At 47.7% G+C, this 18,386-nt stretch overlaps 1 protein-coding gene across 1 annotated transcript; it reads right to left on the minus strand.

Moving 5' to 3' along the window:
• Positions 1–2,015: 2,015 nt before the first annotated feature.
• On the minus strand, positions 2,016–5,388 carry LOC130276623 (protein spinster homolog 1-like). Its single transcript, XM_056526258.1, has 2 exons — positions 5,121–5,388; positions 2,016–3,601 (listed from the first exon to the last, which is right to left on the minus strand). The coding sequence occupies exon 2, from the start codon at positions 3,574–3,576 to the stop codon at positions 2,062–2,064; it is 1,515 nt and encodes a 504-aa protein (XP_056382233.1). The 5' UTR covers positions 3,577–3,601; positions 5,121–5,388; the 3' UTR covers positions 2,016–2,061.
• Positions 5,389–18,386: the final 12,998 nt, after the last annotated feature.

The raw sequence follows: 18,386 nt of genomic DNA on the forward strand, positions 1-18,386 counted from the left end.
AGGGAAAATACACAGTGATGTCACAGTACAGGGATAATATACACAGTGATGTCACAGTACAGGGATAATACAAACAGTGATGTCACAGTACAGGGATAATATACAGAGTGATGTCACAGTGCAGGGATAATACACAGTAATGTCACATTACAGGGATAATACACACAGTGATGTCACAGTACAGGGACAATACACAGTGATGTCACAGTACCGAGATAATACACAGTGATGTCACAGTACAGGGATAATACACAGTGATGTCACAGTACAGAGATAATACACAGTGATGTCACAGTACAGGGATAATACACACAGTGATGTCACAGAACAGGGATAATACACAGAGTGATGGCACAGTACAGAGATAATACACAGTGACGTCACAGTACAGGGATAATACACAGTGATGGCACAGTACAGAGTTAATACACAGTGATGTCACATAACAGGGATAATACACAGAGTGATGGCACAGTACAGAGATAATACACAGTGATGTCACAGTACAGGGATAATACACACAGTGATGTCACAGTACAGGGATAATACACAGTGATGGCACAGTACAGGAATAATACACACAGTGATGTCACATTACAGGGATAATACACAGAGTGATGGCACAGTACAGAGATAATACACAGTGATGTCACAGTACAGGGATAATACACAGTGATGTCACAGTATAACCATCTCACAGCCGGACCACCATGTAATTTCAGAAGAAAATAAAGCAGGGCCTGATGTTCAAGTTTCGCCTAAGGCCTCACAAAGTCTAGAGCCGCCTCTGGTCGGCCCTACCATGGGACCCGGTGGGACCATAAGTCCCAGGTGGCACTTTTCAGGGGCGGCATTTTGCTGCCCCCTTTTTTTTTTTTTTTTGTGCCTAGTAGGTTCATGGTAGGGTTGGCGCCGCCGCTGCTCACTGTTCTAAAGCAGCTGCGGGGTATAATAGCGCAGTGGGCACTTTAGACAGTGAGTCTGCCTCCGGCCGCCCGGGGTCTGACGAGGGACGTCGCACAAGTGACGTACTTCTGCAGACCCGCTCAGGAGGACATCAGTGATGTCACTTGTCAGGCCGCTGCCAGAGAGGAGAAGCGCTGTGCAGGGCAGGTAAGTGTGTCTCTGTGTGTGTCTGTGTGTGTCTGTGTGTTTGGGGGGGCTATGGCTACCTAATGTGAGGAATCTATGCTACCTAAGGTGGGGAAACTATGCTACCTAATGTGGGGAATCTGTGCTTCCTAATGTGGAGAAACTATGCTACCTAATGTGGGGAAAGTATGCTACCTAATGTGGGGAAGCTATGCTACCTAATGTGGGGAAACTATGTTACCTAAATGTGGGGAATCTGTTCTACCTAATGTGGGGAAACTATGTTACCTAATGTGGGGAATCTGTGCTACCTAATGTTGGCAAACTATGCTACCTAATGTGGGGAAACTATGTTACCTAATGTGGGAAATCTGTGCTACCTAATGTGGGGAAACTATGCTACCTAATGTGGGGAAACTATGTTACCTAATGTGGGGAATCTGTGCTACCTATTGTGGGGAAACTATGCTACCTAATGTGGGGAAACTATGCTACCTAATGTGGGCAAACTATGGTATCTAATGTGGGGAAACTGCTACCTAATGTAGGGAATCCATGCTACCTAATGTGGGGAAACTATGCTACTTAATGTGAGGAAACTATGCTACCTAATGTGGAGAATCTATGCTACCTAATGTTGGGAATCTATGCTACCTAATGTGGGGGGCTTGAATGAGCTGCGGCATATGGGAGGCCTTAATAAATAATTAGAAACTTATACAGCAAGTGACATATGGGGGTCCACCTGAGTAAGTGACACATGGAGGGGGGGGGGGGGGGTGCTGAACAATTGATGTTTTGGGGGGGGGGGCACAGGCACATTCTTTGCACAAGGGCCCTCTGCTGTCTGTGTCCGCCCCTGGGTAGAGAATAAGGGGTAAAGTGGAACATAGAACAAATGCAGTTATTTTTTTCTTATTTTTTTTTTTTAATGAAGTAAACGAGATAAAGGTAAGCAATGACTTTTCCTCAGTCTGAAGCGCGGTCCTCATCGTCAGGAAGCAGTGAGGAGGAGGAGGATGACGGAGGTTCTGATTCCATCTCTGCTTCTTTTTCGTCCCTCTCTATATATAGGGCCGTGGCCATGAAGAAGGCCCCTCCGATGACTGCCATTATGGTGCAGGTCATGAGGGCATACTCCAGGCTGCGGTATTTCAGAAGAGGGGATTTGGCATATCCTCGTTCGTAGGTGTCAGATATCAGGCCAATGAGGTACGGGCTGCCGGCGTCACCTAGGAGGTGATAGATTGTCATCTGCACGGCCAGGGCTGAAGATCTCCTCCACGGAGTTACTACTTTTAGTATAATGTCAGATATGAGGGTGAAATTTACTGACAGAAGCGTCTCTCCGATGAAGATGAAGATGTTGGTGGCAACGAGGCTGATGTTGCCAAAAGTCAATGCCAACAGAAGAAAAGGGGCGGAGAGCATCATCGCGCATCCACACACAAGCGGGTCCGCCCGTGGGTTGGATTTGCGATATCTTTTACTTATCTCCGTCCCTGCTACAACTCCCAGAATGCCGGAAACGACTGTAACCACACCAAATATTAGGATGTCGTGATAGTCACACGGTTCAGCACGGCAAGGGTCCTTCTCTTGTAGGAGTGTTCGTGCGTGGGTCAGGTATGACGGACCCCATACACCTATGGCTCCCACTATGAAGGATACAGCCGTCGATCCCATGGTGGTTAACATGAAGCTTCGATTTTTAAATAGTTTTTTCAGATCTGTCGCCCATTTGGCAAACTTCTGGGATTTGTTGTTCTTCTTCCCGTTTGTAGTCGTTCTTGGAAGCTCCTTTGTGACCAAAATCAACAAAGCCACAGCTATGAGGCCCAGGCCAGGGGTGACCCGAAACGCCCAGTGCCAATCGCCCCTTGCTGCATCAGTCACTTTGGGCCCAATGATGTATCCTAGTCCGCAGCCTACAGGTATGACGGAGTAAAACACGTTCAGCATGCGGGTCCGCTGGTCACTTGTAAAAAGGTCTGCAATGATGGAGGGAGCGATGGTGCAGAAAGTCGCCTCTCCGGCTCCAACCAGTCCACTTGTCAGCAGGAAGAGCAGGAAGTACCCGTCAGGGATGAATGACAGGGTAAGTGTCATGCTCAGCCAAACGATGACTCCTGCACAAACAGTATATTTCTTATTACAGTGGTCGCCCAAATATCCGGCAATTGGTGCGACCAGCACGTAGCTTCCAATGAACAATGTATTCAATAAGCCGGACAGACTAGCATTGGTGTCATATGCTTTCTGTATATGAGGCAGCACCCCCGCCACGCTGGAGCGATTTGCATAGATGAGCAAATTAACAAAGGCGAGGATCACTACGGTGATGATGGAACGTGCGGTGGACATCACGCTTAGAGATGGCAGGTTCTGCCTCTCAGGGATATCGCCCTTTTCTACATCCATATCACTATGGTTCTCCATTGCTTCTTCCTCCTCCTTCAGCAATGGGTCTTGTGGAGAGGCCATGGTCACAGGTCAGAGCCTGAAAACACTAGAGAGAGAGAGATAAGTGAACACATTAGACAACATGTCATCATTCCTGTCATTATACAATAGATCCTTCATACAGAGCAGAAATGTCCAGCACAGAACCACAAGATAACACTAAGACCATCGCAGCCTCAGAAGAAGACGCTTCTCTATAAGTGTTTTATATGGAAACGTGTTCCCTGAGGTTACCAATGTCTGATAACCCTGAACCTGTCCGATCCTAGTAATATCTGATAACCCTGAACCTGTCCGGTCCTAGTAATATCTGATAACCCTGCACCTGTCCGGTCCTAGTAATATCTGATAACCCTGAACCTGTCCGGTCCTAGTAATATCTGATAACCCTGAACCTGTCAAGTCCTAGTAATATCTGATAACCCTGAACCTGTCCGGTCCTAGTAATATCTGATAACCCTGAACCTGTCCGGTCCTAGTAATATCTGATAACCCTGAACCTGTCCGGTCCTAGTAATATCTGATAACCCTGAACCTGTCCGGTCCTAGTAATATCTGATAACCCTGAACCTGTCCGGTCCTAGTAATATCTGATAACCCTGAACCTGTCCGGTCCTAGTAATATCTGATAACCCTGAACCTGTCCGGTCCTAGTAATATCTGATAACCCTGAACCTGTCTGGTCCTAGTAATATCTGATAACCCTGAACCTGTCCGCTCCTAGTAATATCTGATAACCCTGAACCTGTCTGGTCCTAGTAATATCTGATATCGCTGAACCTGTCCGGTTCTAGTAATATCTGATAACCCTGAACCTGTCCAGTCCTAGTAATATCTGATAACCCTGAACCTGTCCGGTCCTAGTAATATCTGATAAACCTGAACCTGTCCGGTCCTAGTAATATCTGATAACCCTAAACCTGTCCGGTCCTAGTAATATCTGACAACCCTGAATCTGTCCTAGTAATGGCGGATTATAAGGGCTTGGCTGTATGGTCACTGGGCCATGTGAACTTCATACTGTAGATACAATTGGGCTATCCTGCTATATACATTTACTAATAATGAACCTACCCCACCTCATTGGGATCTATCCATCCCCTATATGACTTTCTGCCACTAGTTGATTTGAAAATTTTCCCTTTCGGAGTACCCAGAGTACTCCTATTGTCAGTACACACAGAATTCTATTATATAATATTATATTTCTGCCCTAATCTTTCTGTTATTCTTTTACTACTCCACCAAATCTTTCTCATAGACTTATATCTTTTATAACTTCATGAATTAGGTCTCTTTTTCTTGGGGGCTTCTTTGGGCATAATTGCATTTTAGCACTTTTGCAAGAAAAAGCTCTGGTCATGATACTAACTGTGCGTTTTATTATGTTTAATGCCTAAGCCAAGTATTGTCACACTGCTATGAGAAATATAACTTTTGTTATTTCTTTTGGAAATTAATTTCTTGGGTTTTTTTTGCTAAAAAAAAAAAGCAACAACAATAAATAAAAAAACTGTCCAAAAAAAAGCCCTGTGTATGTATGAATAGAAGAGGCTGAGACTTACCTTGTGGTTCTCTCTTCAGACAAGGAACGGTCAAAATCTTGAATTCTCTATCGCAAATAGAAACTCTCTAACAAACACTTTGCACCACAGGTTGTGAATGCAAAACACACTGAAGAGACTGCAGCCGGCGCGCACCTCCTTGTACAGCTTACGGTGACATCATCACAAGCATGTGTGACATCACAGGGTTCTAAACCATCTTCAGGTATGTGTATATCTGTATAGTAAATGTGAGTAGCCGTATTAGTCCAGTGATGCAGATTGTAATACCTTTTTTATTGGACTAACAGAATTTTGTAGAGACAAGCTTTTAGGATTCCTCCCTGATAATTTATAAAGTCCTTTGATCATTAGTCCTTGTCTATTGGACTTGATAAAGGGAGGAATCCTGAAAGCTTGTCTCTACAAAATTCTGTTAGTCCAATAAAAAAGGTATTACAAGAGACTGCAACATATTTTTTGATTTGTGTGTATGTATGTGTATATATATATATATATATATATATATATATAGTTCCAAGCGTGAGTAGGTGCCTCCAGCTAGGGTCCGTGTCCAGGATTCTGCATACGTAGTTCCAAGGAAAATGCTGTGGCACTCAAGGTATGGTGAAAAAATGAAAATTATTTATTCATCCCAAATGTGCAAAGAGCAACGTTTCAATGGTCTCACACCATCATTATTAAGCCACTTGATAATGATGGTGTGAGACCATTGAAACGTTGCTCTTTGCACATTTGGGATGAATAAATAGTTTTCATTTTTTCACCATACCTTGAGTGCCACAGCATTTTCCTTGGAACTACGTATGCAGGATCCTGGACCCGGATCCTAGCTGGAGGCACCTACTCACGCTTTAGGAGTGCTGCTTTCTTCTTTGACATATATATATATATATATATATATATATATATATATATATATTAATATACACCTAGAAATACATCAAGTACATAAAAACATCTTTTAGGAAAATATTTCTCCAGGCCTGCCGAGTATATCCCCGTACTTCACAGTGTCTTCTTAGTTTATATATTTTAATCTTTTGACCTTTTAACCCCACTAGGACCAAGGGAATCCTGGGACTTAAAGGGGTATTCCAGGCCAAAACTTTTTTTTATATATCAACTGGATCCAGAAAGTTACCGTATATACTCGAGTATAAGCTGACCCGAGTATAAGCCGAGGCCCCTAATTTCAACCCAAAATCCCAGGAAAATTGACTCGAGTATAAGCCTAGGGTGGGAAATACATCATCCCCCCTTGTCATCATCCAGACCCCCGTCATTAACATCCTCATCATCATCACCGCCTGTCATCATCCAGACCCTCATCATCATCACCTGTCATCATCCCCTTGTCATCATCCCACACCCCCCCTTCATCATCCCCTTGTCATCATCCTCACCCCCCTTCATCATCCCCTTGTAATCATCCCACACCCCCCCTTCATCATCCCCTCGTCATCATCCCCACCCCCCTTCATCATCCCCTTGTAATCATCCCACCCCCCCTTCATCATCCCCTTGTAATCATCCCACACCCCCCCCCTTCATTATCCCCTTGTCATCATCCCCACCCCCCTTCATCATCCCACACCCCCCCTTCATCATCCCACACCCCCCCTTCATCATCTTCTTGTCATCATCCGCCCTCAGTGGTTTTCAACCTGCGGACCTCCAGAGGTTTCAAAACTACAACTCCCAGCAAGCCCGGGCAGCCATCGGCTGTCCGGGCTTGCTGGGAGTTGTAGTTTTGAAACCTCCGGAGGTCCGCAAGTTGAAGACCACTGCGGCCTTCGACATCATCCAGCCCCCTCTCACCCCCTTTAGTTCTGTACTCACCTCCGCTCGGCACTGGTCCGGTGTAGTGTTGCTCACGAATATTCGCAATTCGAATATTATTCGCGAATATCGCATATTCGCGAATTTCGCGAATATAGCGCTATATATTCGTAATTACGAATATTCGTATATTTTTTTTCACAGTACACATCACAGTGATCACCCCTCTCTGCTTCCAGCTTGTGTGGTGTAAAGAAGGCTGTAATACTACTGTGTGAGACTGGCGTGCGAAAATTCGCATATGCGAAAATTTGCAAATGCAAATTATCGCATATGCGAATGTTCGCGTATGCTAATTTTGTATATGCTAATATTCACATATGTTAATTTTCGCATACGCGCATTTACGCATATGCGAAAATAAAACGAGAATATAACGAATATGCGAATATTCGCGAATATATGACGAATATTCGTCCATATATTCGCGAATATTCGCGAATTCGAATATGGCCTATGCCGCTCAACACTAGTCCGGTGCTGCAGGACTGTCCAATGGGGAGGTCGTCCGGTGGGATAGTGGTTCCGGGCTGCGATCTTCACTGGGGGCGCCTCTTCTCCGCGCTGCGGGCCCGGAATAGAGGCGTGGCCTGGACAATGACGCAGAAGTACGTTGGTAATGAACGTACCTCTGCGTCGTCGTCAAGGCAACGTGACTATTCTGGGGCCGGGCCCGAAGCGCTTAGAAGAGGCCTCCCAGGTGAAGATAGCAGCCCGGAACCACTATCCCACCGGACGACCTCCTCTCCGGACAGCCCTGCAGCACCGGACCAGCGCCGAGCGAAGGCGAGTACTGTACAGAACTAAAGGGGGTGAGAGGGGGCTGGATGATGTCGAAGGCCGCAGTGGTCTTCAACCTGCGGACCTCCGGAGGTTTCAAAACTACAACTCCCAGCAAGCCCGGACAGCCGATGGCTGCCCGGGCTTGCTGGGAGTTGTAGTTCTGAAACCTCTGGAGGTCCGCAGGTTGAAGACCACTGCGGGTGGAGAGTTCACTCGAGTATAAGCCGAGGGGGGTGTTTTCAGCACGTAAAATCGTGCTGAAAAACTCTGCTTATACTCGAGTATATACGGTAAACAGATTTGTGAATTACTTCTATTAAAAAATCTTAATCCTTTCAGTACTTATGACCTTCTGAAGTTAAGGTTGTTTTTTTCTTTCTAAGTCCTCTCTGATGACACCTCAACGCCCAGCCAACGCCCAGTTTAGAAGCAAATCCCCATAGCAAACCTCTTCTAAACTGGGCGTTTCCCGAGACAGGTGTCATCAGAGAGCACTTAGACAGAAAATAACAACCTTAACTTCAGAAGCTCATAAGTACTGAAAGGGTTAAGATTCTTTAATAGAAGTAATTTACAAATCTGTTTAACTTTCTGGAGCCAGTTGATATATATAAAAAAGTTTTTGCCTGGAATACCACTTTAAGATTGAACCGATTATTATTGATATATGTCATGAATGCATCAACGGTCAGATGGCCGGACGACCAAATGATGACCACATCGTCTACATACCTCCCATACCATGCGAGGCATGTGGAAAATGGATTGGTGTCAGAAAAAATAAACTGCTCCTCCCACCAAAAAACAAAAAGCTTAGCCCGAGCTGGTGATGACTTTGCTCCCATTGAAGCACCCGTGCGCTGCAAATAAAAATTGTTAGCAAACATAAAATAATTGTGTTTTAACACAAAATCTACCACCTCAATAATGTAATGTCTCAAATCCACAGAATATTTAGAAAATCTCATCAGCCGTATTAATCGGCGTATAACACGCACTTTTTAGGCTAAAATTTTTAGCCTAAAGTCTATGTGTGTGTTATACGCCGATACACCTTCAGGAAAGGCAGGGGGAGAGAGGCTGTCGCTGCCCGCTTCTCTCCCCCTGCCTTTCCTGGGGTCTAGAGCCCTGCTGCCGGCCCTTCTCTCCCCCTGGCTATCGGCGCCGCTGCCCGTTCTGTCCCCTTGACTATCGGTGCCGGCGCCCCATTGGCGACGCCGATAGCCAGGGGGAGAGAAGCGGCGCCGACAGCCAGGGGGAGAGAAGGGGCAGCGGCCCCCATTGCCGGCGCCGCTGTCCCGTTGCCTCCCCCCATCCCCGGTGGCATAATTACCTGTTGCCGAGGTCGGGTCCGCGCTGCTGCAGGCCTCCGGCGTGCGTCCCCTGCGTCGCTGCTATGCGCTGCACGGCACGGTGCATGACGTCAGTGCGCCGCGCCGTGCATAGCAACGACGCAGGGGACGCACAACGGAGGCCTGCAGCAGCGCGGACCCGACCCGGCAACAGGTAATTATGCCACCGGGGATGGGGGGAGGCAATGGGGCAGAGGCGCCGGCAATGGGTGCCGCTGCCCCTTCTCTCCCCCTGGCTGTCGGCGCCGCTTCTCTCCCCCTGGCTATCGGCGCCGGCAAAGGGGCGCCGGCACAGATAGTCAGGGGGACAGAACGGGCAGCGGCGCCGATAGCCAGGGGGAGAGAAAGGCCTGCAGCAGGGCTCTAGACCCCAGGAAAGGCAGGGGGAGAGAAGCGGGCAGCGACGGCCTCTCTCCCCCTGCCTTTCCTGGGGGTGTATCGGGGTATACACGCGCACACACGCACCCTCATTTTACCATGGATATTTGGGTAAAAAACTTTTTTTACCCAAATATCCTTGGTAAAATGAGGGTGCGTGTTATAGGCTGGTGTGTGGTATACCCCAATAAATACGGTATATCCGAGATAGCTGATAATGCCAGGTTTTTCGGAATACTGGAATAGAGCGATTCAATGTCGCAAGTAAGCCACGACAGAGAATCGCTCCCTGTGAATTTAGTTCTTCTGACCAGGAGTTTACTGAAAATTCAGATTGTTCAGATACCACGGACACTAGCGGGGACTCAGAACCGCAATATGTGAACACTCACAAGAATCGCAATGCGAGAAGACAGTCAAAAAACGAGGAATGCGCGGTGGCAGAAAACATAGGAAGAAGAGCTTCGGAGCGTAACAAGGACAAACGGAAAAAGTAATAAAAGAGGATTTTCAAGTCATTAACATTTCTGCACAAATCATTACAGATGAAGAAACCTCGGTCCTGTGGAAAGGACTGAGTTTTTCTCCTACACGTCATTTTGATGTTTATCGGACAATTTTGGATATAAATAAATTTGTGAGAACTTTAACAGTTAAGAAACATTTTTTTGTGGAAAATGCTGATGAACCATCGGACCCACCTCAACTTTCTATAAACCCTGATTTACCACTAATGCATACGTTAGCAGAACAAATTGGTTTTAGAGATCTCTGTCTCCTTGAAAATAGTGGGATATCAATTTGTGATGAAGTGAATACTGCACATACCTTCTCCACTAAAAAACAGAATTTTTACCCCATACAGACCAGACCAGCAATTTTTGATTGGTTCCAGGACCTTATCATGAAAGATTTGGTTAATCTACAATCAAAAGTAATGTCCAATACAACTCGTCCTAATTTGAATAAAAAGGAGGCTGCTGCCATAAAGAAATTAAAGAAAAACAAAAATTTGACGATCCGATCCGCCGATAAAGGCGGCTCGGTAGTATGTATGGACACGGGACTGTATATCAATTTAAATGAAAATCTACTATCTGATGATAAAACTTACCTTAAACTTTGTGGGGATCCCACTGAACCTTTTCAAAAAGAACTGTTAACTCTGTTGGAAGAGGGGAAAGCCAGATCTATTTTGACCCAAAAAGAAATGGATTATATTTTCATGCCTGCTCCAATTATTCCTATCTTCCACTCGCTACCCAAGCTGCATAAGGACCGATTCCCGCCGCCGATGCGTCCGATCGTGGCGGGGATCGGATCCCTTAACGAGCACCTATGCGAGTGGTTGGACTCAGTACTGGAACCTCTGGTTATGCAATGCCCAAGTTATATCAAGGACACTAAGCACTTGCTAAAAATCATGGATGAATTCACATGGAGCGATTCTCTGTCGTGGCTTACTTGCGACATTGAATCGCTCTATTCCAGTATTCCGCAAAACCTGGTATTATCAGCTATCTCGGATATACTGATGAGATTTTCGAAATATTCTGTGGATTTGAGACATTACATTATTGAGGTGGTAGATTTTGTGTTAAAACACAATTATTTTATGTTTGGTAACAATTTTTATTTGCAGCGCACGGGTGCTTCAATGGGAGAAAAGTCATCACCAGCTCGGGCTAAGCTTTTTGTTTTTTGGTGGGAGGAGCAGTTAATTTTTTCTGACACCAATCCATTTTCCACATGCCTCGCATGGTATGGGAGGTATGTAGACGATGTGGTCATCATTTGGTCGTCTGACCATCTGACCGTTGATGCATTTATGACATATATCAATAATAATCGGTTCAATCTTATGTTTACCCACACATGTTGTAAAAGTGAAACCCCCTTTTTGGATGTCATATTACGTGGCAACCCTGATACAAATAAAATTGAGGTTGATCCTTACAGAAAAAAGATATCAGGCAATACCATCCTAAGGGCGAATTCATGCCATTCCAAACAAACAGTAAGAGCCATACCAGTAGGTGAACTTATACGAATTAAGCGGAACAGTTCTTCCGCCGAGGTGTACCGCAGGGAAGCTGATGCAGCATGCACACGCCTGGCGGCTCGAGGTTACCCTGGATGTGTTACGCCGAGCGCTCCGGGTCCCCGCTCCTCCCCGGAGCGCTCGCTACACTTCCCTCACTGCAGCGCCCCGGTCGGTTCCACGGACCCGGGGCGCTGCGTTACCACCTCCGGCCGGGATGCGATTCGCGATGCGGGTAGCGCCCGCTCGCGATGCGCACCCCGGCTCCCGTACCTGACTCGCTCCCCGTCAGTTCTGTCCCGGCGCGCGCGGCCCCGCTCCCTAGGGCGCGCGCGCGCCGGGTCTTTGCGATTTAAAGGGCCACTGCACCGCTGATTGGTGCAGTGGTTCCAATTAGTGTTTACACCTGTGCACTTCCCTATATCACCTCACTTCCCCTTCACTCCCTCGCCGGATCTTGTTGCCCTAGTGCCAGTGAAAGCGTTCCTTGTGTGTTCCTTGCCTGTGATTCCAGACCTTCTGCCGTTGCCCCTGACTACGATCCTTGCTGCCTGCCCCGACCTTCTGCTACGTCCGACCTTGCTTCTGTCTACTCCCTTGTACCGCGCCTATCTTCAGCAGCCAGAGAGGTTGAGCCGTTGCTAGGGGATACGACCTGGTCACTACCGCCGCAGCAAGACCATCCCGCTTTGCGGCGGGCTCTGGTGAAAACCAGTAGTGACTTAGAACCGATCCTCTAGCACGGTCCACGCCAATCCCTCTCTGGCACAGAGGATCCACCACCTGCCAGCCGGCATCGTGACAGTAGATCCGGCCATGGATCCCGCTGAAGTTCCTCTGCCAGTTGTCGCTGACCTCACCACGGTGGTCGCCCAGCAGTCACAACAGATTGCGCAACAAGGCCAACAGCTGTCTCAACTGACTGTTATGCTACAACAGTTACTACCACAGCTCCAGCAATCATCTCCTCCGCCAGCTCCTGTACCTCCTCCGCAGCGAGTGGCCGCTTCTGGAATACGACTATCCTTGCCGGATAAATTTGATGGGGACTCTAAGTTTTGCCGTGGCTTTCTTTCCCAATGTTCATTACACTTGGAGATGATGTCGGACCAGTTCCCCACTGAAAGGTCTAAGGTGGCTTTCGTAGTCAGCCTGCTGTCTGGAAAAGCCCTGGCTTGGGCTACACCGCTCTGGGACCGCAATGACCCCGTCACTGCCTCTGTACACTCCTTCTTCTCGGAAATTCGAAGTGTCTTTGAGGAACCTGCCCGAGCCTCTTCTGCTGAGACTGCCCTGTTGAACCTGGTCCAGGGTAATTCTTCCGTTGGCGAGTATGCCGTACAGTTCCGTACCCTTGCTTCAGAATTATCCTGGAATAATGAGGCACTCTGCGCGACCTTTAAAAAAGGCCTATCCAGCAACATTAAAGATGTTCTGGCCGCACGAGAAATCCCTGCTAACCTACATGAACTCATCCATCTTGCCACTCGCATTGACATGCGTTTTTCCGAACGGCGTCAGGAGCTCCGCCAGGATATGGACTCTGTTCGCACGAGGCGTTTCTTCTCCCCGGCTCCTCTCTCCTCTGGTCCCCTGCAACCTGTTCCTGTGCCTCCCGCCGTGGAGGCTATGCAGGTCGACCGGTCTCGCCTGACACCCCAAGAGAGGACACGACGCCGCATGGAGAATCTCTGCCTGTACTGTGCTAGTACCGAACACTTCCTGAAGGATTGTCCTATCCGTCCTCCCCGCCTGGAAAGACCTCCGCTGACTCCGCACAAAGGTGAGACAGTCCTTGATGTCTACTCTGCTTCTCCACGTCTTACTGTGCCTGTGCGGATGTCTGCCTCTGCCTTCTCCTTCTCTGCTGTGGCCTTCTTGGACTCTGGATCTGCAGGAAATTTTATCCTGGCCTCTCTCGTCAACAGGTTCAACATCCCGGTGACCAGTCTCGCCAGACCCCTCTACATCAATTGTGTAAACAATGAAAGATTGGACTGTACTATACGTTTCCGCACGGAGCCCCTTCTAATGTGCATCGGATCTCATCACGAGAGGATTGAACTGTTGGTCCTCCCCAATTGCACTTCTGAAATCCTTCTTGGACTTCCCTGGCTTCAACTCCATTCCCCAATCCTGGATTGGTCCACTGGGGAGATCAAGAGTTGGGGGCCCTCTTGTTCCAAGGACTGCTTAAAACCGGTTCCCAGTAAACCTTGCCGTGTCCCTGTGCTTCCTCATGTAACCGGTCTCCCTAAGGCCTATATGGACTTTGCGGACGTTTTTTGCAAAAAACAAGCTGAGACTCTACCTCCTCACAGGCCTTATGATTGTCCCATTGACCTCCTCCCGGGCACTACTCCACCCCGGGGCAGAATCTATCCTCTGTCCGTCCCAGAGACTCTTGCCATGTCTGAATACGTCCAAGAAAATTTAAAAAAGGGCTTTATCCGTAAATCCTCCTCTCCTGCCGGAGCCGGATTTTTCTTTGTGTCCAAAAAAGATGGCTCTCTACGTCCTTGCATTGACTACCGCGGTCTTAATAAAATCACGGTTAAGAACCGCTACCCCCTACCCCTCATCTCTGAACTCTTTGATCGTCTCCAAGGTGCCCATATTTTTACCAAACTGGACTTAAGAGGTGCTTATAATCTCATCCGCATCAGAGAGGGGGATGAATGGAAAACGGCATTTAACACCAGAGATGGACACTTTGAGTATCTGGTCATGCCCTTTGGTCTATGCAACGCCCCTGCCGTCTTCCAAGACTTTGTTAATGAAATTTTTCGTGATCTCCTATACTCCTGTGTTGTTGTATATCTGGACGATATCCTGATTTTTTCTGCCAATCTTGAAGAACACCGCCAGCATGTCCGTATGGTTCTTCAGAGACTTCGTGATAATCAACTCTATGCCAAAATAGAGAAATGTCTGTTTGAATGCCAATCTCTTCCTTTTCTAGGATACTTGGTCTCTGGCCAGGGACTACAAATGGACCCAGATAAACTCTCTGCCGTCTTAGATTGGCCACGCCCCTCCGGACTCCGTGCCATCCAACGTTTTTTGGGGTTCGCCAATTATTACAGGCAATTTATTCCACATTTTTCTACCATTGTGGCTCCTATTGTGGCTTTAACAAAAAAAAATGCCGATCCCAAGTCTTGGCCTCCTCAAGCGGAAGACGCCTTTAAACGACTCAAGTCTGCCTTTTCTTCGGCTCCCGTGCTCTCCAGACCTGACCCATCTAAACCCTTCCTATTGGAGGTTGATGCCTCCTCAGTGGGAGCTGGAGCTGTCCTTCTACAAAAAAACTCTTCCGGGCATGCTGTTACTTGTGGTTTCTTTTCCAGGACCTTCTCTCCGGCGGAGAGGAACTACTCCATCGGGGATCGAGAGCTTCTAGCCATTAAATTAGCACTTGAGGAATGGAGGCATCTGCTGGAGGGATCAAGATTTCCAGTTATTATTTACACCGATCACAAGAACCTCTCCTACCTCCAGTCTGCCCAACGGCTGAATCCTCGTCAGGCCAGGTGGTCTCTGTTCTTTGCCCGATTTAATTTTGAAATTCACTTTCGGCCTGCTGATAAGAACATTAGGGCCGATGCTCTCTCTCGTTCCTCAGATGCCTCTGAAATTGAACTCTCTCCTCAACACATCATTCCTCCTGACTGCCTGATTTCCACTTCTCCAGCCTCCATCAGGCAAACTCCTCCAGGAAAGACCTTTGTTTCTCCACGCCAACGCCTTGGGATCCTCAAATGGGGTCACTCCTCCCATCTCGCAGGTCATGCGGGCATTAAGAAATCTGTGCAACTCATCTCTCGCTTCTATTGGTGGCCGACTCTAGAGACTGATGTGGTGGACTTTGTGCGAGCCTGCACTATCTGTGCCCGGGATAAGACTCCTCGCCAGAAGCCCGCTGGTTTTCTTCATCCTCTACCTGTCCCCGAACAACCTTGGTCTCTGATTGGTATGGATTTTATTACTGACTTACCCCCATCCCATGGCAACACTGTTATTTGGGTGGTCGTTGATCGATTCTCCAAAATGGCACATTTCATCCCTCTTCCTGGTCTTCCTTCAGCGCCTCAGTTGGCTAAACAATTTTTTGTACACATTTTTCGTCTTCACGGGTTGCCTACACAGATCGTCTCGGATAGAGGCGTCCAATTTGTGTCTAAATTCTGGAGGGCTCTCTGTAAACAACTCAAGATTAAATTAAATTTTTCTTCTGCATACCATCCTCAATCCAATGGACAAGTAGAGAGAATTAACCAGATCTTGGGTGACTATTTACGACATTTTGTTTCCTCCCGCCAGGATGACTGGGCAGATCTTCTACCTTGGGCCGAATTCTCGTATAATTTCAGAATCTCTGAATCTTCCTCCAAATCTCCGTTTTTCGTGGTGTACGGCCGTCACCCTCTTCCCCCCCTCCCTACCCCCTTGCCCTCTGGTCTGCCCGCTGTGGATGAAATTTCTCGTGATCTTTCCACCATATGGAAAGAGACCCAAAATTCTCTCTTACAGGCTTCTTCTCGCATGAAGAGATTCGCAGATAAGAAAAGAAGAGCTCCTCCCATTTTTTCCCCTGGAGACAAGGTATGGCTCTCCGCTAAATATGTCCGTTTCCGTGTCCCGAGCTATAAGTTGGGACCACGCTATCTTGGTCCTTTTAAAGTTTTGTGTCAAATTAATCCTGTCTCTTACAAACTTCTTCTTCCTCCTTCTCTTCGTATCCCTAATGCCTTTCACGTCTCTCTTCTTAAACCTCTCATCCTCAACCGTTTTTCTCCTAAATCTGTTCCTCCCACTCCTGTTTCCGGCTCCTCGGACATCTTCTCTGTCAAAGAGATCTTGGCCTCCAAAAAGGTCAGGGGAAGAACTTTTTTTTTAGTGGATTGGGAGGGTTGTGGTCCTGAAGAGAGGTCCTGGGAACCTGAGGACAATATCCTGGACAAAAGTCTGATCCTCAGGTTCTCAGGCCCCAAGAAGAGGGGGAGACCCAAGGGGGGGGGTACTGTTACGCCGAGCGCTCCGGGTCCCCGCTCCTCCCCGGAGCGCTCGCTACACTTCCCTCACTGCAGCGCCCCGGTCGGTTCCACGGACCCGGGGCGCTGCGTTACCACCTCCGGCCGGGATGCGATTCGCGATGCGGGTAGCGCCCGCTCGCGATGCGCACCCCGGCTCCCGTACCTGACTCGCTCCCCGTCAGTTCTGTCCCGGCGCGCGCGGCCCCGCTCCCTAGGGCGCGCGCGCGCCGGGTCTTTGCGATTTAAAGGGCCACTGCACCGCTGATTGGTGCAGTGGTTCCAATTAGTGTTTACACCTGTGCACTTCCCTATATCACCTCACTTCCCCTTCACTCCCTCGCCGGATCTTGTTGCCCTAGTGCCAGTGAAAGCGTTCCTTGTGTGTTCCTTGCCTGTGATTCCAGACCTTCTGCCGTTGCCCCTGACTACGATCCTTGCTGCCTGCCCCGACCTTCTGCTACGTCCGACCTTGCTTCTGTCTACTCCCTTGTACCGCGCCTATCTTCAGCAGCCAGAGAGGTTGAGCCGTTGCTAGGGGATACGACCTGGTCACTACCGCCGCAGCAAGACCATCCCGCTTTGCGGCGGGCTCTGGTGAAAACCAGTAGTGACTTAGAACCGATCCTCTAGCACGGTCCACGCCAATCCCTCTCTGGCACAGAGGATCCACCACCTGCCAGCCGGCATCGTGACAGGATGGCTCTTGAAAAAAGCTCGGTCGAGAGTGGATCCTATGGATCGAAAATCCCTTTTTACAAGTAAGCAACCAACTGAATCAGAAGATTGTCCTACATTTGTCACCACGTACAGTCCAGAAATTAATGACATCAAACGCATTGTAATTAAACACTTACCTTTGCTATCAACAGATCCCACGGTAGGGGAGATTATAAAGTCAGGTGTGAGATTTGCAGCGAGGCGGGCACCTACTCTATCCAATCTCCTTGTTCCCAGTATGGTGGACACGGCTAGTGTTACCACCCAGTGGATTAGCACCAAGGGCTTCCACAAGTGCGGTAAATCGCGGTGTGCTGTATGTCCCTTTGCCGAAAAATGCCAGAAAATAGAAGGTACGGTGGATGGCAAATGCCATGTCATTCACAACTTTATAAACTGTGATAGCACTTTTGTTTTATATAAAATCATGTGCACACAATGTCACTTAACATATGTGGGTTCCACCAAAAGGTCCCTTAAAAAACGCATGCAAGAGCACATTAGACATGCTGCTGGCCCTTTAAGCTCGAACATTTCTAACGTATCTAAACATTTTCTAATATGTCATAATTCAGACACCACTTCCCTCAGGTTCTCAGGCATTGAGAAGGTGAAGCTAAATAAAAGGGGAGGTGACCATATTCGATCCCTCCACAATAGGGAAATCATGTGGATTTATCTTTTGAATTGCATTCAACCCCATGGTCTAAATAGCAAAACAGATTTAATATTACATTACTGATATGTCTCCGAATAATTTATCTGTGTTTGGTCCCATGTTTTTGTTTTGGTTTTAATCACGCGCACATGTCATGTCGACCTGTCCCTCCCCTTCCTGTGGGAATGGGGAAAATGCCCTGGAGTATATAAGGGTGCCTCATTTGAGGATCTACAGGCTATGAGTAAGGATCGATAGATCAGTAACACGTCAGCCATGCTTGGGACCCCCCTCTGTTTGTGCAATATTTCATATTTTTGATATGTTCACGGTTTGTCTGCCACCGTGAAGGCTTTTAAGGAAGAACCCTGAATAAAGACGGACGTTTTACTTCTACTTGCTGGCTTTTTTAGTATTTTATTTTAGTTTTATCCACTGTGCCAGGGATGAAAATTATTC

Source organism: Hyla sarda, chromosome 6 (assembly GCF_029499605.1).
Source record: "Hyla sarda isolate aHylSar1 chromosome 6, aHylSar1.hap1, whole genome shotgun sequence".
In the NCBI taxonomy this organism is placed as follows: domain Eukaryota; kingdom Metazoa; phylum Chordata; class Amphibia; order Anura; family Hylidae; genus Hyla; species Hyla sarda.

What these genes read in the sequence shown, in the direction of transcription:
- LOC130276623 (XM_056526258.1), bottom strand. Translation starts at nt 3,576, where the DNA reads ATGGCCTCTCCACAAGACCCATTGCTGAAGGAGGAGGAAGAAGCAATG.